Consider the following 23660-nt stretch of genomic DNA (forward strand, 5'->3'; position numbering starts at 1 on the left):
TCATGGGGAGGAAAACTGCATTCTCTAACCTTCCTCCTCTTTAGATCCTGCCAAGTAAAAACATGGAGCTTTAACTCAACATAAAAGCCTATCTTGGTCATCCCCCAAAGATATACAGCTGAGACTTGGGATTTCAGTCTGGAGTGAAGCAACCAAAGGAAGCTGTTTTCTTGGTTAGAATAAAACTGCTTGGCAAAGATTATGAAATGACGCATGATTCCGAATGAACCTGATACAGCCCTGCTCTACAGATATGGTAGGTCATGAAGCTTGCTTCTTCTTCTTGCCGATCCTACGTAAAGCAAGAAATCTATCTTGAGGGTAAGGATATCAAAGGAAGCTTCACCCTAAGGTTCATTGGGTGGTGGTATTCAGAGTTCACAAAAACACAAGAGAGATTCCATTTAGGTATTAGAGACCAAGACACTGGTCTTTGCAATTTGAAATATCTGATCAGGTCTACTAAGTGAGAACATGTCCCAATGGTAAGGACTTTTGAAAATTTGACAGTGTTGGAATGGGCTGCTTGATAGTACTTAACTGTAGAAAAAGGATGAGAAGAAAATAGGCCAATGCGCTCTCAGAGGGACAGATAGGATTGAAGCATCTTCTACTATACCAATCACAAAAGATTCTGTTTGCCATTATACATCTTAGATGTAAATCTTCTAGAGGACTGAAAGATGCACTTGGCAATCTAATCAAAAACATTTCTTTGCAGAGAGATCATTGAGATGAGATGAGCATGAAAGTGGGTAATTTGTGGTCTATTGTGTAGGAGACAGTTCCTGTATTGTGAGGAGGTCCGTACTCTGAACTAAGGTCCTGGATGGTCCACCAGAAGATCAAGATCACTGAACCATGATTGTTGGGTCCACAGAGAGGCAAGCAAAATGAGCTAAGCCATGAAGTGCCCGATTTTGTGAAGGACCTGTTAGATCATCCTGAAGGGTGAGGTGTGGTCTTGTTTTTGGCAACAATTATCTGGAAATCAGTTTATAAACTGGAAATTGTTTTTAAAAGAAATATTTTCGTCTTAAAGCAAAATCTTTTTCTTGCACATAATTATTTATATTAAGAAACTGGTACATATACCCAGATACATTTATTGGTGTACATCAGAGATATATGCTTTAAGTTCATCAGACCTGAAGCTACATTTACATTATTAGTAAATTCCCTTTTCTGTGTTACTAAAAGAACAGATGGTGTGTATTTGAGACACAAAACGATATTTTTGGTTTGACTTGGTCAAGCCTTTATTATGGTCTTTTGCCTATTAGCTTTATCTAGCTATTTTTGTTGGGCAGTGAAAACAATTTTATTATGAAGAACACAACACAAAAGTCCAACCCAGCTTGATCTGGCAATCCAATCTAGTATGTGTAGGAGTCCAGCATGTTAACTTACAAAATTAGTCTTAAAAATATAATTAAGCTAACCTCTGACTTATGTGATGGTTGCATTCCCAAGAGTGGTTGTGTAACTTAAAACCATGTAACTCAAAAATTAAAAGGAAAATAAATTTTTGAAAACTGCAACAGATTAATAAAGCTAATGTTAAATTTAGGGATCATTTCTAGGGTCAAAATATGAGCACATATTTAATGTATAAACTTGAGCAAAAATGTTATCTTAAAAATAACTTCATCCTACTTTTTGACTTTTCAATATAAATCACTTGTGCTTTTTTATGCATTTCTTAATTTTTTATGAATTAATTCATACCTGTATCATTTCAAAGTTAAATATTTATGCAGACTGCCAAAGATTTTCAAAAGCTTAATGGAGATAAGGATAAAGATGATGATGGTACATGTACATGCAAAATGGAAAATAACCTAGTCTGGTCATTCTTAAAGTTGCCTTCTTAGGTTTTCATTGATGCTGTCCAAAATTACCCTTTTATCAAGACGTCCATTATCATTCTCCAGGAGCAAACAATATAATCAATTATGTATTCATTTCTTGCTGGTAAACACCAAATTCAAATATAAGCTTAACACATTCCTAATAGAGTGTATCTTTCAAACAAACATGAAAGTGTGAAACATACAACTCTGATGATAATTAAAATCATTATTATTGTCACAAACTGACAAAGTTGCACAAACACTCGATGTGCATCTTTGCTTGAAAAATAAAATTCAGAAAACTCTCTCATGTTCTTTTTGCTAAAACCTCTACCTTTGTTATAGAGGATCTCATGACAAATATTTTGTTGGCCACTCATGAGAAGATATTTCTTGTAAAGTCTCACTCATTGTGGAAGTTTGTGGGATGCTCTGAATCACTTATAAAATCCCTTTGATGTCTGCTGCTATTCGCAATCCGTGTTATTTAGTAGGCTTGGTAGCTTAAAGTATTTTCAGATGTACAGGTGGTCTAATTGTATATACAGTATAATTATTATAGGTTAGTACAGGCACCTGCCTATACTACTAGTAAGTCCCTGTATTATGATCCAGTTGGGGGCCAACACAGATAAAATGCTCAAGGTTGCAGGAAATATCAGCAAGAACAGTTCCTTATCACCAATTATGCATATTAATTAAAATAAATATTTTCAAATTGACTGCTGACAAGGCCAAGGGTTGCACAATGTGAAGGACTGAGCCACATGCAGCCCATTGACCACATGCAGTCCATGCCTAGTCTGCATGGATATCTATTCTTATAATGGTGTTTGAAAAAATGAAGAATAAAACCTTTGTAATGACATACACCTCCACTACGAAGGTAGATCGCCAATTTCTTAAACAGAAATTTGACTTTAAATTTTAAATTATTTGTTCCTTTTATCGACTCAAAGCAAAATAATGTTGCCAAAGTTGAAAAGTTTAGAATTAGCTAATCATTGTCTGCTATACATGTTTGTATTATTTCAGTGATCATGGTTTCTAATTTTGCAATCACAAACTGAGTGTTTTCAATATTGTTTTCAGTTTCTTGACTATTGGGGCTTAATCAAAGAGACATCTATTAAGAAAAACAATGAAGTGCAAAAAGAAAATATAAAGTTCACTGGCATACAATCATTAACATAATAAATGTTCACTATTATTCTAAGAAAACTACATTTACATCTTTCTGAATTTCCTACAACCCTATTAGCTCTAAAACTGAGCAAACATTGATTTTCTAAAGATAGTGTGGGACCTAAATAAATTTCTAAAGGTATAAATTTTTTTCATGATTTTTACCATTTTTCATCATGCAATTTTGAAATATATCCCCCTTTCTTGGAGATCCATGAAAAATACACCCGCCACCAACATCTTCAACCACTTTTTTAGCCAAATAAACATAGAAACAGTTTCAAATATTTGCACTGTTGATTCAGAAGAACAAATCCAATTGAATACTGGAGATAACAAGTTGGTCCGGATCCTAGCTCCTCAGAGTAAAACCTAAGACAAAAGCAAACTTTGAAAAGTACAAAAGTGATGCATACCGTACTGTACTGCCTTTATGCATTTCTGGATATAGTAATTAATCACCCCTCAACCCCATATAAGGTATGTAGCCAAAATATCTTAATAATAATAATGAAAACATCATGTACTGTGGTTCTGGATATAGCAATTAAGCACCCCTCAGCCACATATAAGGTATGTAGCCAAAATATCTTAATAATGAAAACATCATGTACTGTGGTTTTGGATATAGCAATTAAGCACCCCTCAACCCCATATAAGGCATGTAGCCAAAATATCTTAATAATAATAATGAAAACATCATGTACTGTGGTTCTGCAGAATCCACAGAATTGTATCGTTTTCAGGACACTCATGTTTTTTTAATGGGTTCCATAACAAATGACTTGAGTCAGAAACTGCCAGATCACTTGCAAGTTTCTTTTTTTCTGCTTATGGGAACATGGTGTACAGATCACTCTCAAGTTTTTTCTGTCTGAGAGAAAAAGCTGTATAGATCACTTGCAAATTAGTAGGTACAGCAAAACATGTGAAAGGAAAGTTTATTATAAATAACATTTCTCCAAAAATACTTATTGATCACACTAACACTAGTAATTACTTCTGTTACCACCTGAATCCAGCCGTCCCAAAGACTTGAGAAAGTCTATCTGTCTAAATGTTGCATAGACAAAGGGAAGTAGCTCTTACAAATAACCGCCTTTTAAACTCCAAGTGGTGCTCTGCATACAAGATATTGTCAGTTTTAACTTGTGCATTATTTTAGACAGGATGCTTGCATTGTGTGGAGGGTTGTGAGGGATTTATAGTAATATGACTGGGTAATTATTTTCTGAGAAACATAATTTATTATAAAAATTTCCTTTTTCCATCAAATACATTACCCAATCACATTAATGTTAGGACAATAGGGGAAGGAGGAATGCTGAGCATCCACCCTCTACCTAAAAGTACACTGCATGTTCAAAAGAACTTTTAAGAGTAAAAATCTCCTAACTATAGCTGACAGAACTGAATATAAGCATATATACATGTGCAAAGTACTGTCCAGTGGACTTTCACACTCAGTAAATAACTACAAAGAAAGGTTTTTCTCAGGCTTATACAGTAGAATTTGATAGATCCTAACCATGGATGCAGTTGTGTCAGGAGTAATGTGGTCTGGTGACTGTCTGGGCAACACCATGGGGCCAACAAGTTTCAACTGTGTGTTTTGTGAGAATATGTCACACAAAAACAAAGAAGAAAAAGTGGACTGGGCATGCAAACAGACTGAAACTCTTATTTTTTAACTGAGACATTAAAAGGCAAGGCTCATATAAACTGCTCATATTTATGAGCAGAATCCCTCATCAGATGCACCTGTTCCTGTGAGAGATCAGAGTATCATGACTGGATGACTCCCTTTAACCAGGATGACAACACCTCCAAGATAATATCCTGTTTCCCTGGTTTCTGTGGGAGGAAAAGCCTCTGGCATTCAGACTGGATAAACTTTGTGTGCTTCAGATAAACTCTTAGAGCATATACTGGGTTCTATATCCTTGGTGTTGCTAGGATTTTCTTTGGCAAGTCTGTTGTCAAGTCACCCATGAATTGTCCTATTAACGAGGGGTTTATCTGGGTTATTTTGCAATCTGTGACCCTCATTTCCTGAATTAACTTCAGAATCAGAAACTTACAGGGGAAGACACAAGCCCAGATTTGCTCCCAGTTGATTGATTGGATTTTAACTGTCCATGTACTTGTATCCAGAAATGGGGAAACCAAGGTGGACAGATTGTTGTTCCACCTCCTTGCAAATATGTCAACCTTGGTTTATCCCAAACGTTGCACACTCAATAGAAGATAGAGGATGGGACCATTCTGTGTGAATAGCGGTCTACTCCTTGAACAAGAATTGGCCAAAATATTGAGTCTGCCCGGAATGTATCATACCTGAATGCTTATTTGATATTGTGGACACAACAAAATGTAGTTCCATACCAACACTCATAGCTGTGGTGACTTCATTTCACCTTCTTCCCAAAGGTAATTGACCACCATCAAATTGTCTGACATCAGGATTGTTTTTGAATGAAGACAGTCATGCCAAAGATTGGAGACTTTCAGGACTGCCTTCATTTCCAAGAGGTTTATATGAAGTGTTCTCTCTAATTGTGTCTACTTGCCACTGACCATATCAAAGACCAGTAACATCTGAGCAAATTATGACTTGTGGCTGTCGATTTCCTGATGGTAGCCAATCTCTGTTCTGCCAATGAACCAGGAAGTACCCGATTTTCATTGAGATCATCATCTGCTGATCTAATGAACAAGAAATCTGGATGCCACTGAGGAGGGCCATCTGCAAAGGAGGAATGTAGAGGCAGTTGAGATTCATTTGAGGCCGAGGAGTTGAAGGAACTCTCTAGCTGTGATACAAGTTTTGGAAGAAGCCCTCCCAGACACTAGAACAATGAAGTCAATGCATTGATATATTTGGGAGGAAGACAGACTAGGTTCAAATGGATGCAGACCTCCATACCCAAATGAATAATATGTCGGGAAGGAATAAGCACTGACTTGTCCGTATTTACTATCCAACCAAAATTTCAAATGAGAATGAGAAGGTTGTGCACACCATGAAGAAAAACTGAACTTACCATGTGTTTCTGAGGATGCTATCTAAGTACACTGATGTCCCAGATGAGGATGTCTCATGGAAAAGGGTGGTGACAGTGTCCAATGTTCAGGTAAAAGCCCATGGGCTGAGGTTGAGGCGAAAGGTAGGGCATGAAACTGATTACACTGCTTTCTTGTAGGCAAAAACACAAGTATTTTCATGATGTTTCATGAATGGGAATGTGGAAGTATGTCTCGGACAGGTCAACACTTACTGTGTATTAATTACAGTTTCCATTTTGAACTTTGGGGCTTTTATGAATATAATGATATTGCTGAAATCTGTCATGGGAGACAATTTCCTACTGGCTTTCTTGACCAAGAGCAGCCTAGAACAGAAGCAGGGACACTGTTTTTGGAACGAACCACTCAATGGTCTAATAGATATCTGTATCTCTTTCTGCAATATGCTGGCCTGCATGGGGTCAGTTTTAATCTCCATAATGAAGGAGACAGATAAGAGGGTAGAGGGGTGGCTGAACAAGATGCCGAGACTCTCCAAAACCAAATGTATCAACCACTGGTCATAAGTGAATAAATTGGTCCATGAGCTGTGAAACAAGGAGCCTGGCATCCACCCAAGGGCTGCCAGGGGACAGTAGAAGGGATGTCATTGTTTGGAGTTAGTAGGCCTAGAGGAGATGTGACTTACAGTCTGCATCCCATGCATGATTGTTCTCTGCCTTCTCTGCCAAGCAGTATACTAAACGAGAGGCCTAATCTAACAGAGAAGAAATAGAAACCACACTTCATACAAATTTGGATGTGGCATTGAAAACCTATTTGTTCTACTTGTAATACAGAGGGATGACATAATGATTGGCAGTGAAATCTTTATCAAGGCTGGGCACACCTTTATGATAGGCAATATTGTGTGACCTGCACCAATACAGAGAAAAGATGGCCAGAAATTGACTTGCCCCCCCCCCCAGACCTTCTTATTACCAGGATTGCTTATTTTTCATGATAATCAACCAGACATTTTCCACAAATTTTCAGAGTCTGGTACAATTCTGAAGGATGAATGTATCAACCTAAACCTTGACTTTGCAACTGGGGGGACATTCTGTAGGGGTCAGATATAAAAAATTTCTTCTATGGTCACTCTAAAACTAACTTCAGTTCCTTCCACGGTAGAAATGGAATTATCAGAAGACCATTAGTTGGAATAGTCATTAACCTGAGTATTCTCTTCCTCTAATGGGTATGTCCCTGGATATGTGATACAATATGGAAAAGGTGATGCTGTAACAACATGTATTGCCATAAATTTTCCAAAGCTTGGAATAGTCATTAACCTGAGTATTCTCTTCCTCTAATGGGTATGTCCCTGGATATGTGATACAATATGGCAAAGGTGATGCTGTAACAGCATGTGTTGCCATAAATTTTCCAAAGCTGGTTTGGGGAGATTCCAGATGGCCTGTATACTAATACATGTATGATGCCTGGCACAGCCGACTGGGCTGGCATGGATGGCTGAGGCAGTACAGACAGCTGGGTTGGCTGGTTAGCTTGTGCACACTGAACTCACATTATGGGTGTTGTCGAGTCAGTTGTATGCCCGGAAGGACAGCTGGATGGCTGGTCCAGGCAGCGAAGTCAGCATAAGACATCATCGCTGACGGTATGGATGACCAGTGTTTGATAACTAAACCATACAGTATCTTTTGTGTCTGAATGGCTTTGGTCAGTTTGTTGGTTGGATGGCTGGATGGGTTGGTTAAAAGCTGGAGCAGTAAATAATTGGCTATAAGAATGATGCTGGCAGGAATACTAGGTAAAAATCATAAAACACTCCCATACACTTGGCTTCATTGCCTATATCATGTCTGGATGGGGAGCTTGACTTGTACCCAATGGGTTGCCTACATTTATACAACACAACATCACTGTATTTGCTTGTCTACATTCTTGTTGATGAAGATTTATGAATCACACTGATCTCTGTCCAGTGTCCATCTGTAATGTATCTTCCATTAAAAGAAATTTAACAGATGGAGAAGGAGTATCCAGTATCATTGGCTAACTAGATAACATGTTATAGAAATGGTGTGAACTAGATCTTGACCGAACCCTTTATTACCTACACTTACGCTACTTTTTTAAGAACACTGGACCATGCATCTTCTGTCCACAAAGAACACACCTTACAGGTTTTAGATGATTTTCAGGACAGATAAGGCAAGACTGATGACTGTCTTCCACAACCTTAAAACACCTGTATCATTTACATTTTGTAGCTATGATGTCACAGATCATATAAAAATATAAAAAACAAAACACCCCAAGTGTAAATACAATGTGAGATAATGGCTACCAAATACAAAAAAATGCATAATTTGTTAGACATCCTAATTCAACAATACTCTGCGAATAGTATAAGAAAAACAGTTACTAATCAAACTAACAAGGATTGACTTAAATGGTTATTAAATATATCCCGATAATATTATAAATATATCAGAATAAAGCGATAATAATTATGAAAAGGCAAACCTATGAACAGCTGAAATATGGCATTACCGATGTTAACATGTTATATGAAGCGGTAAATCTCATAATATTTGAAATTTCATGAAAATTTACAAAAATGTAGAATCCATTACATAGTATTGTTGACTTACTGTAGCACCAAAAAAGACTGTTGGATGGCTAACAGACAAGGATTAAAATCGATGGATTCTCAAAGGCCAGTTCACAGTTTGCAAGGAAAGTTAAAACTGATGATATCCAGTATATGGAGTGCTACCTCGTGCCGTATGGGGAGGTTAGCTGTAAGAGTTACTTCCTTCTGTCTATAGAAAGTATATGCAGATAGACTTTTTCAAGTCTATGGGTGGGCTGAACTCAGGAGGTAAGAGAAGTAATTCTGAGTGTTAATGTGATTGGGTACTGTATGACAGAGAAAGGATCACTTTGATGCCTATTGTCTCTTTAAAAAAATGCTATAAAGAAAAACATTTATAAATCTGAATCCCAAATTTTTTTGGATCCCTCACTAAATGACATACTGAAGATGAATGATGCAATCAAGTGCCAGTACAGCTGGCAAAATTGTAAAATCCAATTTCAATCACCTTGATTTGGCTTAAGATTTTAAATTCAATAAAAGTAGGTAGCAGCACACAATCAGCATCAACTGAGGAAAACTCACTAACATCTGCACTTCTAAAGACAAACCGAGTCACAAAACATCAACAGCCCACATTCAACTTCTAAAGAATTAGTATTGAAGAACTGGTCTTATTTGCACTGAAAGGTTTTAATTTGGATTTATGACAGACAAATCTTTTCAAATAAGATGACTCCCTTAAAATTAGACTGAGAATAGTTCTAAGTTCCCTACTTTGAGACTGACTATTTGACAATTCAGTACAATATGAAGATTGATTGCATGTTTCAATTCAATAGATAAAAAATGAAAGGACAGTCAAATAAGAGTTTATGTGAGAGAGTGATTTTCAAATGAATACTAAGCAATCCACATTAATAGTATTTTCTTTTACAGGGTTATAAAGGCAGAGAACAGATGTAAAAATTCAAATCCACAAAACCATCACCAATAACCACAACAAAGAAATATGTGTAGACAAAGTCTGCAAAAACTCATTAGCAATGTACAAAAGACATCCAGTTTCCAAAGAGTTAATTATAAAGTGACAGAGTTACATGCATGATGAAGAGAGATTAGTGAGCTGTGCAAATTAGTAACAATGACCAAGTGAGCCATGGATATGCAAATTAGTAACAATGACCAAGTGAGCCATGAGTATGCAATGTTTATTTGAGCATAATGTGCTCCCAAATGCAAACAGCAGAGACTCAGATATGGAATCGTATGAAGTGTAGATAGATCAGGGTCAACACTTTTCATACTCTTTTTTGATTGGCCAGATTCTATGCTGTTTCACAGATGGGTGCACACCATGCATTGAGTAAATCAGTAATGAAGATGCTAATGATCAATGAAGCTTACCTCATTGGAGGGGTACCAGAAAAAGAGGATCCCCAAGGGATTGTCAAAGTTAAGTTGTTTGCAGCAGCTAATTGAGGGGAAAACGACACCATATTTGGACTGGAAAATAACAAGTCAGTTTGCAGTGAAATGGAATAAGTATGAAGTCTCCATTGGCTGGGCTACAGTATTAATTTATGGAACATGCATATTGTGATTGTGCTATTAATTTACAGCAGACAGGTGACCTATCATACTGCCAATGCAAGCTGTGAGCCTTAACTGCAAATGAAATCTGCAAAATATTATGAAAACCTCTTAAAGCATAGATTCTGTCATTTTTTGATTTAACAAAGCAGCTCCAATGTTCATAAAATATAACTGCTTAAAATAATGTGCAACTGAAAATCACAAAAATTTGATGATCTTCAGTTGTTAGCATGATAAAATTATGAGAAAATATGACTGAGTTTGAATTATATTATAAAATAAATGCACATTCTTCAATACACAAATATTCATATACTACAATGTGAATCTGTAACTCTTTCTGGTATAATGTTCAAGAAAGATTACTAAAGCCATTCAACCCGATTCCAAACACCTCTGATATGACATCTTTACACACGATTTTGTTATTGTCTGGGGTCCAGAACGGCAACAAAAAGGCAAAACAAAAATATCCATCTAACATCTCCAGGATAACACTTGTCATGTACTGTAACAAATATAAACAGTCATAGCCTTATACATACAATTTTTTTCTTCAAATTTTTATTTTAGGGCACAGCAAAATTTTTAAAATTATATTATGCCAGGGCAAGTACAGTCAAGTGCTAAAACTGGCCAAAGTTACACTATGGTAATTATTTCAGACTGACCTGGTAGTGTGAAATTAACCTGCACCTTCCGGCCACAAGTCCAATCACCTGACCATTTATACTCACTTATAAGTTGAGTTAAACTGCAAAAAAACAAACACCTGATCTGCTATAATATAATGCACGTGCAGATCAGGTCTATGTTGTGTTTCTATTGATTACTCCTAAGAAAATGCAAGGACAGATCTGCTGGGGCATTATATGACAGTAGATCTGGGTCTGTGCAGTTTGCACTTCAACCTGACTTAAAAAGTGAGTCTATATGGTAAGCCATAACAGCCCTCATACTACTGTGAAACCCTGCTTTAGCAGGCACTCTGTATAAAGGGCACTTAATCAAAAACAGCAATACTTATCAGTCCCATTTCTTAATGTCATCATTTTTGTAAACCTCTCTTTAAGAGACCTATCCATAAAAAAATTTTTTTTTTTTTTTTTTTTTTTGGAGGGTTCTCTCTCCTTTTTGATCTTCACAGACCAGTTAGGGAGGCCCTCCTGCCCTACATGTTATGATTGCTATTCTGTATGTTTAGCTATTGTGTTATTGCTTTTTGTAAAGTGTAATAATTTTTTTTTTTTTTTTTTTTTTTTTTTTTTTTTTTTTTTTTTTTTTTTTTAAAATTATTTAAATTCCATACTTTCTTTCAATGTATTCATCGTAGCTGAACATAGGTGTTGCTTCTGTCTCTTTTTGACTTTTTCTCCTTTCTTTTCTTTTCATTTTTGTCTTATTTCGAAGTGCTTTCCTTAAATCTAGGCTTGTTTCCATTGGTTGTAGCAATTCTGGGTCTTCATTTGAATTTTGCTGCTGTATCCTGTTTGTTTGGGGTGTTTCTAATAATCTAGGTGTTTGTGTTTTCTGGATCTGTTGTAATTTGAAAGCTGTAACTTCTGAGTCACTTTCTTGTAATGATGGCTGTATTGGTATCCCTTCTTTTTCTTGTAGACTTCGTTTTGTTTGTTTTGGGTGTAGTTTGCTTTCTAGTTGTTGCTCATGTTCAATATCTTGTTGGATTAGCTTGATATTTTCTTGTTGACTTTCTTGTATTTGCATTTGTATTTGATGTTGTTGTTGTTGTTGTTTACATCCCTGTGATTCGTTTTCTGGAGGCTGATCTGTTGGTATTGTTGTCGTTGTTGTTGACCCTTGTAATTCTAAGTTTTCTGGTTGCTGTTGTGATTTTATTTTCTTTTGTTGTTCTTCTTGTCTATTTTCCTGTTGTTGCTTTGTTTGTTGTTGTTGCTGTTGTTGTTGTCCTCCTGTCTGTTTGGGTTGCTGCAGTTGACTTTCTTGTATTTGCATTTGTATTTGATGTTGTTGTTGTTTACATCCCCGTGATTCATTTTCTGGAGGCTGATCTGTTGGTGTTGTTGTCGTTGTTGTTGACCCTGGTTGCTGTTGTGATTTTATTTTCTTTTGTTGTTCTTCTTGTCTATTTCCCATCACCTGTTGTTGCTTTGTTTGTTGTTGTTGTTGTTGTTGTTGTCCTTGTTGTTCATTTCTTGTCTGTTTGGGTTGCTGCAGTTGGACTTCTAGCCCTTTTTTATTGTTTTCAATTTCTTTCTGTAGTATAGTTTCTCTCTCTTGTTGTTGTTGTTGTTGTATTTGTTCTATCCTTTGCTTTTCTCCTGCTTGTTTCTGTATTTCCTGTTCTTGTTTTTGTTTTTGTTGTCCTTGTTCTTGTAAACGCTCTTGTTGTTGTTGCTGCTTCTGCTCATCTCTTTGTTGTTGTATTTGTTCTATCTTTTTTCCTGCTTGTTTCGGTATTTCCTGTTTTTGTGCCTGCTGCTGTTGTTGTTGCTGCTGCACATCTTGTGTTCTTTGTTGTTGTTGTTGTTGTGGCTGCATATTTCCTATTTGTCTGCTGCTTGTTTTCGTAGATGTCATTATTGGTCCTATATTTTCCGAGTTCTGGGTACATTTAAATGGTGTGTGACCTGTGTTCCCACATCTATTGCATGTTCTGTCAAAAATGCATCCTTTGTACCATGTCTTTGCTAAGAATCCGAATATGTAAAAGGCTCTCTTTACTTTCTTCATGTTACTGATTTCTATCTCTAATATCCGTGTTCCATCTAAAATTGATGTTGTTTCTATCGTTCTGTTCCTTGCTGAGCTAACCGGGATATTGTATTTTTCCTCAAAACGCTTGACTATTGCTTCTATTGGTATTTCCAGCGGGATGTCTGTAACATGTAATTCTCCTGTTCGTTTTTTAATCTCCCTTAGCAATGGTTCTGGTTCCTTTATTGTCACTTTTTCTTTCCCAATCTGCATTTCTCCATATGGTAATATTGGTTTCTTCCCTTTCGGTCTTATTATGTAGCCTTTGTATCCATTAGGGTTTATGGAGTATACTCTATCCATACATTCCGGGTGGGCTATTTTCATGGCTATCATTACTGTGGTTAGACAAGGTATATTTTCCCTTTGTATGTGCCTCATGTCCATAAAAAAAGAACCAATAACACATTGATAACACCTTTACTTTAAACCATCATAACTAAAGCAATATATAAGGCAATCTTTTTTTCAGCTGATATGAGGAGGTTTAAAAAATTATTCAAAGTTTTAACAAATTATTGTAAACCTCCACCAAGCTGAAAGCTGCTAACTACATGCAGGTTACTGGTTAATGTAATTACTATGTTTAAGCAAATTAAAATCTACTGAGAGCAAATTACAGTCGCTAGAATATGAAGTTAAAAATTCTCAGTATCATAAAGACATCAAAGAAAGAAAAAAGTTTAAATTTTTGCTTTGGCAATCTACATCTGTAATGACTGGTAATGAGCCATGCCAAGTACATAGGAAGGGCAATCATTTGTAAACAAGCATCTCTACTGAATGTATTACTTGGCTATTTTTGCACAGACCTATATTAAAATACTGACACATAACTCCCTCATTATAAGGCACATCAGTACATGACAGTCTCTTTCTATTGTATGTCTCATCATGGATCTCAATTCATTATTTAATACTAATATTATGTATTAAATACCTCAGTTTAATGTATTCCCTTTTAAAGGCATTTATAGTCAAGGAACCCATTTTATTATGTAACACTAATATTATGTATTAAATACCTCAGTTTAAGGTATTCCCTTTTTAAAGCATTTATGGTCAGGGATCCTGTTTCATTGATTAACACTCATGGATTCCATTTCATTATTTATTACTAATATTATGTATTAAATACCTCAGTATAAGGTAACCTCACCTATACAGCAATCAACTTATGGCTCCCATGAATGGTGCTATGATGACTGAGTACTGTATTAAATAACACAATTTTAGTTGTTGATTACAATTTCACAATCTAATCAATTTTTATCAATTTATTAATTGCTTTAATATTTATAGTGAATTGTCAGTAGCTGCATACAAAATACTATATTATCCTTAACATAATCTTTTTACATCAATTAAGTACATATATCTTTGTTAAAGTGTGAACTGTCTCTAGCTGTACAATCTTACCAAGTAGGTATATTTGCTGGTACTACAAGTCTTGAAGTAAGTAGAAAAGTGATACCTTCTTCATTTGGGATCAACGAGACATTACAAAAAGTCTTTTAGTGAAACCCCGTGTCAATATGACAATCTATTCAGTATGAGCAGAAATAAGGTTTCCAAGATGAAAACTATTGAAGATCAACAAGATGTTCATGTGAGACTGCCTTGATCTCCCTTACTGATAAATAGGTTCAAGCACTTGACCAAGGCAGAATAACAGGATCTGTATTTGTAGATTTCAGGAAAGCTTTTGATATGGTGGATCATGAAATTCTTTTGAAGAAACTGAAAATTTACCAATGTGATGAAAGCACAGTTAAGTGAGAGAATACATGTTTATATAAATAATGTTCTGTCTGAACCTGGAAAAAGTAGGTATGGAGTACCACAAGGCTCAATTCTAGGTCCATTATTATTTATTTTATTTATTAATGACCTACCACTTTTACTAAGGGGCTCAATATCATCTACAGATGTCTATGCAGATGACACAACATTGTCAGACATCCAGAACACAAAGCAGGAACTTGAAATTTCTTTACAGGATGCCCTAAACAAACTGGACAACTGGTGCACATGGCATGGTGGTAAATACAGGTAAAACTAAAATATTACTCATCACAGTACAACAAAAAAGGACAAATCTTGATGTCTGACATGCAAGGATACAAATTTGCAAATGGTCTGTCATGACAGACTACTTGGTGTTTTGGTAGATAATAGCCGATCATGGACTGAGCATATCAAACATTTCAGTATAAAATGTCAATTCAAGTGTATGGCTTCTCAGTAGGATAAAACATTTTCTCCCTGAAAGGCACAGAAAACTATTTAATAACAGTTACATACAACCCTATTTAGACTACTGTAATACAGTACGAGGTAATTCAAATGATAAAAACATAGGAAATCTGGCACATGCTTCAAAAAAGAGCATTTGGGATAATATCAATCCAGAAAGAAAGCAAGGAAAATTTAGCTGGTAAGTTACAAATATTCCTATTAAAGCCCAAGTCCATTTGAGAAAAACCAAATTAATGTACAGGATATCCAATAATAGTGCTCCTGAATATTTACAATCACTATTCCAGTATAGGCTTCCTGGCGATTATACTCCACATCTGTGATCCATGTCTACCAAACAGTATAAAATTCCCAAACCAAATAAGGAATTATTTTTAAAAAGTTTCCAATACTCTGGAACTTTGCACTGGAATAGTATTCCAGTTGAGATTAGAAATGCCCACTCTATTTCATTTTCCAAACCCAATATATCCAGTGGCGTCAGAGATGCAGCTAAAATCAAATAAATTCCTTTGTATGAGGGCCTCAATGTAGATTAGTTCTTAGCTAATTGTGTTACCCTCTTTAAATAAAGTCATTATTATTATTATTATTATTATTATTATTATTATTATTATCATTATTATTATCACATGAATAATAATAACAATAAATAATACTGACTTTATTTAAGAAGGTGACAGATTTCATTACGTAGAACTAATCCACATTTGGTCATCTATTATATGTATATTTACATATATAGTGTATAGCTGCACACAGACATACTTTTTTAGTAACAAAATAAAAATATGAGTACTAATTAAGCTAAATTTTTATATGATTGTAAAAAAAAAACAGAAATGTTATAAGAGCATATTCTAATATGGTACATATAGTACAGTAACAGTGAGGTGAAAGTTTAAGAATTGATACTTTGAATCTGTGGTGTATTTGTCAAATCAAATATGTTCCACTTTTTGCCTGGTTATTCTGTTCCCTTTGCAACTTAGAACTATTTTTTTAAATTAAAAAAACAGCCAAACTTGAAACACTAATGCCCTGAGAAGGGTAACAAGGAAAAATAAAAATGCCAAAATGTACACTGCATGAACAGAACAAATGTCTAAAACAAACTCTCAAGAGAGTTTAAATAAACAGTGCAAAAATCAATCAGTTAGAATGCTACTGTTTGAGAAGAATGTCGCACACAAGACAATTAATAATTCATTCACTGAGCCACAAAGTGGCTGCTAATCTTCTTTACACAATCTATGCTGAACAATGCAACACTGCAAATGAAAAAATTATGAAGAACGCCATTTTGTTTGGTGGTTTTCTGTAGAGGTGATCCTGTGTTCTGAAAGCTCTGGTTCACCCTAATGGGAAGGACGTAAATTTGATCATTTGTTTGGAGTATTCTCCAATGGGAAAAGTACTAGCTATGCAATAGCAGGAGTTATGGTATCACTGACATTAAATCCATTTTAACATAGTGATGTGTTTATTACTATGAAATTAGAAAAGCAGCGAAAAAAGTACATATGATGAAAACACTTGTGAGCCCAACATTTGCACGATCCTCTCTTTCATTTTTTAAATCAAATTCATAAAAGTGAATGATTTATTTAATGTAAAACAGTATGGAAGAAAACTGCTATTTCTTCCCATAAGTTACCTGCATGATAAAATTGGAAAAATAAGCTCATATTAAAAGAATATTTCAAAGATACTATATTTTAATGTGTTCATTGTAATTTTGAATGAAAAAGCTTATTTTTCAAGTTTGTAAAGATATATGAGATTTAAAAAAAATGAAAACCATGTGTATTTCAAACAGGTGATTTTCTGAAAATGTCTGCATTTTGTTCTTGTTTTTTGGATAGATAATTGGAAAAATTTCAGCATTTTGCTAAGTTAAATGTCTAAGTCTAATTTAAACTACTGGGACAGTTGGTTTAATGTGTAATGACTTTTCATAGTGCAGACAATCAAATTTAATAAACATTATTGCTGATGTTGCTGTGGGTTTTAACACCATGTTTTCAGCACACAGTCAGCTATACATGGCAGCCAGTATATATAACTGGTAGAGGAAGAACCCAGGAAAACCCTAGTAAAAACCACTGACCATGGGAAGCTATTGGCAAGCTTCCTCACATACCCACATAGGCCAAAGGAAAACCCTAGTAAAAACCACTGACTATGAGAAGCTGTTAGCAAGCTTTCCCACATATATACATAGGCCAAGCCCAAAACTGGAACCTATGTGGACAGAGGTGACATGGCAATGAGTGGTAAAGGCAAGCACTTTAGACGACTCTACCACCAGGGGTCCCAAGATGACTCTGCCACCAGGGGTCCCTAGACAACTCTGCCACCAGGGGTCTCCAGACGATTCTGCCACCAGGGGTCCCTAGTAAATGAGTGTCATGGTTAAACTGTCTTTCTTTGTTTTTGTCTGTTGTAATGTAACTGTTTACTGTATTCACTGAGAGTACAAATACAAGACTTCTTAATTTATAGTAATAATGGTATTCAGAAGTGCTTGTGGTGTCACCTAATTTCATACAATATTTTGCATAAGACAACCATCTAAACAGAATATTTGCCTTAATGGCATACATGTCTAGTAATGTACAGCAGATATGGGAAGGTAAATATGGAAAAGCTTTTCACCAAACATTGCAGGTTTAGGTATGTTTCACTGTCTATTGGCATCTCCATGCTTTAGTAAACTCTTCCCAGTATCGAATAGGAAAGAGAAGGAATGATGTATGTAATAAGTAGATCATACTTCAGAACTTAATGGATAATAGCAAACAGACTTGGTGGACATGTTTAATCTGCCAGTCATGGTAACAATGTCAACCAAGTTAATAAGGTTGATGCATCAACAGATACATAGTGGTTGTGCACATTAGTTTTGTTCTAGATGATTCATATACCTTGTACATCATAAAGGGGATAATACACTTAAATATGCATCTTCATTTAAAACGTTATTTTATCTCACTCATCCATATTCAACTAACCATTTCATTCCTTTGACTTCCTGATGTTTCTAATCATTAAGTCACACCCTTTTAAAAGCATGACTGATTCATTCTTTATTAACACTTTCAAACTTAATGCAATCTGTACAACAAGAAAAGTTTTGCAAATAATCAAAACTATTTATCAAAGGAAATACCTCAATGAATCTTATCCTTAATAAATTTTCCCTCAAGTTCTTTTTTTTGAGTACTGTGTTCTCTTTGCAAGACAGACTAAACTCATCAATCATAATATATTTAGCATCATAACATTTCTGAAAAATTCAGACAACTGAACAGGTTAGAAACACTGAATTGTTGCAACTTAAATGGATTAATAACTGATCATATTGTTTATTTATTTTTTTAAGATAATTTTTGCAAAAAGGTTTCCTCACTAAATTTACCCAAATGTTGTGCTACTATTTAGCGATTTACCGGTACTGTTGGTTGATAAAGCAAACACACCATATGGGTCTACATAACTAGAAGAGGCTAGAAGGCGCTAATGTATCAGTCTCAAGAGAGCTTAGTTGCTAGACACCTACACCATTAGAAGACTAAGATGGTTAAATTTCGGATTCCAGAGAAAAGTGTAGTATGAGTTTCTAATTCACCTCAAACACTGTAGAATAATATTCACTCTGGGAAGGAAAAATAACAAATTAAAATATGATAATAAATACTACATGAATTCTAATCAAAAATAAATAAAGCCCTGTAAGTCTGCAACAAGATTATACGCTGGTATGGTAGATTTGTAGTGTTCAAATTGAATTGCTTGTGCCAATCAATTTTTAATGCAAGTATTTTTCTCCCTTAAAAGAAATGAACACACTTGCATTTTTTAAGCACATTTCTTTTTATCAGAAGAAATAATGTATAAAGTGGAAATGTTCAATCTGTTTTTATTTTGAAAAATCACCAAAGGAAGCCACGAATAAATCAGCTGATGTCTGCCCTCTGTATACAATCAATTTATACATTTTTGCATATTTAAATTTGCTGATTTGACTTAAATTGCAGACCTCCAAGCCAGTTTCAAAATTATGCAGTCCTTACTGTAAATCTGGTCCCAAAAATATATGAAAAAATAGGGAAATGATACAAAATATGTGGATAATATTACCAATCAAACAGCACATTAAGTAACTCAACACACAAATTAGATGATCTTAGCAAGTGCTGTTCCAGTAAACATACCTGACCCAGTGAAGACACTTCCTATGTGGAGTACATAGCTACATATGCAATTTAGAACTTTGTATCATTTTCATATGAACTATATGAGTAACTGGAGTACCCTGGCATATATTTTTTTTTAAAGATGCATTCCCTGGCTATGTTTAAATGCAACAACAATAACATAATGATGAGAAATAATAATCTAAACAGATATCATCCATTACTGCAATTTCTTTCTCTACAATACCGAGTACATTTGTCATGATAAATCATTCTATGTCTACTTTATTGTTGGTCTGGAAAAAAAAAGACTTGTAAGCAAACATGACATGTGCTTCAGACCAAAAATGTAGGGATATGATAGGAATTCTGGCAAGCTATGGTCATATATAGAGGGATACAAAGGATAAGGACTTATACAGATTTATATAAAATATAGGACTGGCTAAGAGTCCTGAACTGTAGTATATTTATTTTCTGTTTCCCACTTTTACAGATTCATGCATGGGGTATATACATTTTTATTTTTATCTACTGCTGGATTTCTGTTTTTTTGTTATATTTTCATTTACAGATTTGAATAACAAGATAACAACAGATTCATACATAAATTATTGGATATGAAAAGATTTTAAAACCAATGTTCCATTATGTTGGGTCAAATCATTTCAGTTACAATCTTCCATGAAATAGTTATAACTTTCATCAGGAAAAATTATAACTTTCATCAGGAAATTTCAGTGTTTTGATATTGAAACAAACCTGTGATCTCCAGACATATAAAGAGTTGATCAGCTGGGAAAATAAGTGCATTCTGCTATGACTGGTTAGCATATCAGTTATGCCACAAATGGTCAAATTCTTTAGGACACATCTTTTTGGTCCTTTTAATTTTTCTGTCTTGAAGAGATGTGCATAATTGTAAAAAAAATGAAGCAAAAATATATTTAATCAAAAATATTTCCCTTTATTACTGTACCTGTCATTTATACATCAATATGTTGCTTATCCAAAACAATTAATTTGTCACCCTCACAAACCTAACAGAGAACAGTGCAAATCCATTTCATTATACAACCAAATCAAAAATATAATCGAATCATGCATTCCAAATAGTTACTTCCACAACATAAAAATTAATAGTTTGGCATTAAAAACAAATGCATGTGCAACACAATTGCTGAAAACTGTACAATGACCGCATATTATTGATTTTTATTAGGAAGGATTTGGCATTTTAAAAAACTGTTTAGGAATCATTTGTAAATCCAGCATGTACAGTCAAACTTTAAAAAAAAAAATCACCAAAAATACTAATGAAACAAAGTCAAGCTATGTACCTGTTGTTATTGAGACACATTTGATAACTTTCTGAGTTAACTCTCATGTCAGTATTGATACTTTTGTTATTATTCCAAAATCAAACAACAGTAATATAGCATAAAAAAGATCTCTAAGTAAAATTACATACATGGAAACCAAAAATTGCCTTTTCCCTTCTCATATAACTGAAACATTTAAAATGCATGCACAAATATTGTGTTTGATTTTCTCATCTCAAATCATCATGTCTCATGGGATGATATGGAGGCAATATTAATTCTGGAGAAACTGCATTAACAACCTTATTAATCAGTTGTTGTTTTAAAATAGGAAAGTAAATGTAAGATGATATTTATGAAATTCATGTTTTTAAGTGCAACTGATACCTTAAAATAAATGCTTTGTTCTTTTCTTCTTCTAATGTACAACAAAGATGATTCAAAGCAAAAGAAAACAAACAATTTTTGACTCCCCTTGTAACTAGCAAAACCACTTTACTCAAAACTAAAAACTCCAACTGGACTGTATCATTTCATGTACCATACCTGCTAAGCGAGGGTATAGATGGTGTTATACTGTGTATTGCTTGTGAAGAACTCTGAGTAATTGGAGGAATAATTGTTGACTCTTTCTCCGATGCAGAATTTTCCTTATCAACTTCTTTCTCCTTTTCTTTTGATTTCTCATCCTGTTTAACTTTTTCAGTATTTTCATGTTTCTCTGCCAATTTTTCCTGTTTTTCACTTTTATCAAATTTCTCAACTTTTTCAACTTTATCCACCCTTTCCTGCTTTTCATTCTTGTCCACTTTTTCACTCTTTTCAACTTGCTTTTGCTCTGTTTCTTTTTCATGTTTATCCAATTTGGAATCAGTTATATCTTTGCTCTCCTGCTTGAGATTAATCTCATTTGCATTTTTTTCCAACTTTACTTTCTCGTTACTTTTTCTCTGTTTTTCCTTGGTCTTAACAGCATCTGTGTTTTCTTCCTTCATTTGGGATTGTCTACTATTAGAGTTGGCAGGAGGTAATGTAACAACAGTAGTGTTTTTGGGATGAGAGTCTTGAGGGGATGGCTTTTTTACTTTTTCTGGATCTGGAAGTTTTCTCTTGGGTTTTTCTTCTGTATTTTCTTTTGAAGAATCCTACAAAATAATTGGAAAGTAAATGTAGCAAATATCTTCAAAACCAAGCATTCTTTCATACACTGCTTGACGTGACCAAAGTCCATTTCAAGGGAATAGTTAGTAACAGACTTTTAATGTAAATGTTAATTTACTGCTCACCACACAAACTGCATACCTTTTAATGCATTACACTGTGAAATGTTAAAGACAGTCAGGTTCATTTTGCCCACAATAACTATTTTCATATTTGTCCACAAGCAAATAACACGTGTATTATTCAGTTGAAATCCTTATGTTGATCAACATTTTATCTTGCCAGAACTAAACATTCTAGAAGTAGAACTAGCCAGAAAATGTATCGGCACAATAACTGCACCAAAAGACAAATGTTGTTTTTGTTTGTTTGCAATCTTTGACAACTAATGACTTTAGAATGCCTCATGGAATCTTTCTTTGGTACATACATGTTTAAGTCTAATAATGTTAAGTGGATTTTAATATGCAGTCCAACAAGATAAAAGATATAAGATAACATAAGATAAATATCTTAAACTTCTTGATAAGGTATATGGTAATGTGGGTCTGATAATCAAGGGCTTTAGCTCTGCTGAATGATGCAGAATGCTGACAATGGAACTTAGACACAGTCTTGAGAAAATCAAGCAGCGTGCTAAAACTGGTTGAAATCCAATAATAATGAAGAAAGCTGTTGTTTAGAAATGAAAGTGGGTGGGTCTGGCAGTCAAATGCTATTAATCTGCTAAAGATGATGTAAAACACTGACAACATATCTCATCAAGCTATGCACTAAATCTGGTTGAACCTGATAATAATTATGGAATTTATTGTGCAGCAATGAAAAAGTGAGATGGACTGGATGTTGAACATGCCTAATTTAATACACCCCACCCCACCCCTGCTTTTCAGATAAGCAGAATACTGTATTGTATCTGCTGTTATGAATTACTGAAAAATTCATGGATTTGGTATTGAAAGCTGCCCTAAAATATATCAAAACTTTTGAGTGCGTCTTGTGCAAGACTTAATCAAAATGAGAAAAATTTCACAAACATTCCAGTAATTGGGACCTGCTGGCAGTTTATTTAAGTCCTCATGAACTTAATTTTGTAAAACACTTCTATTAAAAATATTTTGGGTAAACTAAGGCTGAATTCCAAAATATTCAGAATAACCAACCACCAACTCTAACATTTTACTTACATCTTTGCTGGGAGTTTTGGACTGTTCTTTGCTATCTTTACTTTCTGAATCTTTCTTCACTGGTGCCAACACTTTCTTTTTCTTCTTTGTTGTACTTTTATTGTTTGAAGTCTCTGAGCTATCCTTATTATCACCTTCTTCTTTGTCCTTCAGTAAGGACTTAGCAAGAGGATTATCCTGAGTTTCCTTTTGAATTCTAACTCTTATTTCTGTAGAAAAACGTGTCGCAAAACCATCTTTCGTAAAAAACTCATGTTTTAATAACTGAGAACATGTTGGCCTTTCATCTGGATCTAATTTAAGACATTCCTGAAAATGAGAACAATATTCAAAATCATTCATGCAGATACACTTTAAAAAAACTGAATTAAATAGACAAACAGTTAAACTACAAATGCGTCCATGCAACATTGATGCTCTCTCTAAAATGGTACTCCTGAGGAAACATTTGGTCAAAATGCAAGGACAAAGTTCATCAACAAAAATGGACCATATTTAACTTTAGGAAGCTGGAGAAGACTGAATTT

General features: G+C 34.6%; 1 protein-coding gene across 3 annotated transcripts in view; it reads right to left on the reverse strand.

Moving 5' to 3' along the window:
* The window catches only part of LOC149805959 (uncharacterized), a 125576-nt gene that overhangs the window by 36201 nt on the left and 65715 nt on the right, over window positions 1-23660 (reverse strand). For 2 of the 3 annotated variants that reach the window (XM_089950749.1, XM_089950750.1), the window contains exons 7-9: window positions 23134-23442; window positions 21332-21930; window positions 10081-10179 (exon numbers count right to left, since the gene is read on the reverse strand). In XM_089950749.1, the coding sequence (XP_089806875.1) occupies window positions 10081-10179; window positions 21332-21930; window positions 23134-23442 (1007 nt within the window). The remainder of the gene's footprint in view (window positions 1-10080; window positions 10180-21331; window positions 21931-23133; window positions 23443-23660) is intronic. The other variant, XM_089950751.1, reaches the window with a different exon arrangement.

Source organism: Sinohyriopsis cumingii, chromosome 2 (assembly GCF_028554795.1).
Source record: "Sinohyriopsis cumingii isolate HCF-2022 chromosome 2, ASM2855479v2, whole genome shotgun sequence".
In the NCBI taxonomy this organism is placed as follows: Eukaryota; Metazoa; Mollusca; class Bivalvia; order Unionida; family Unionidae; genus Sinohyriopsis; species Sinohyriopsis cumingii.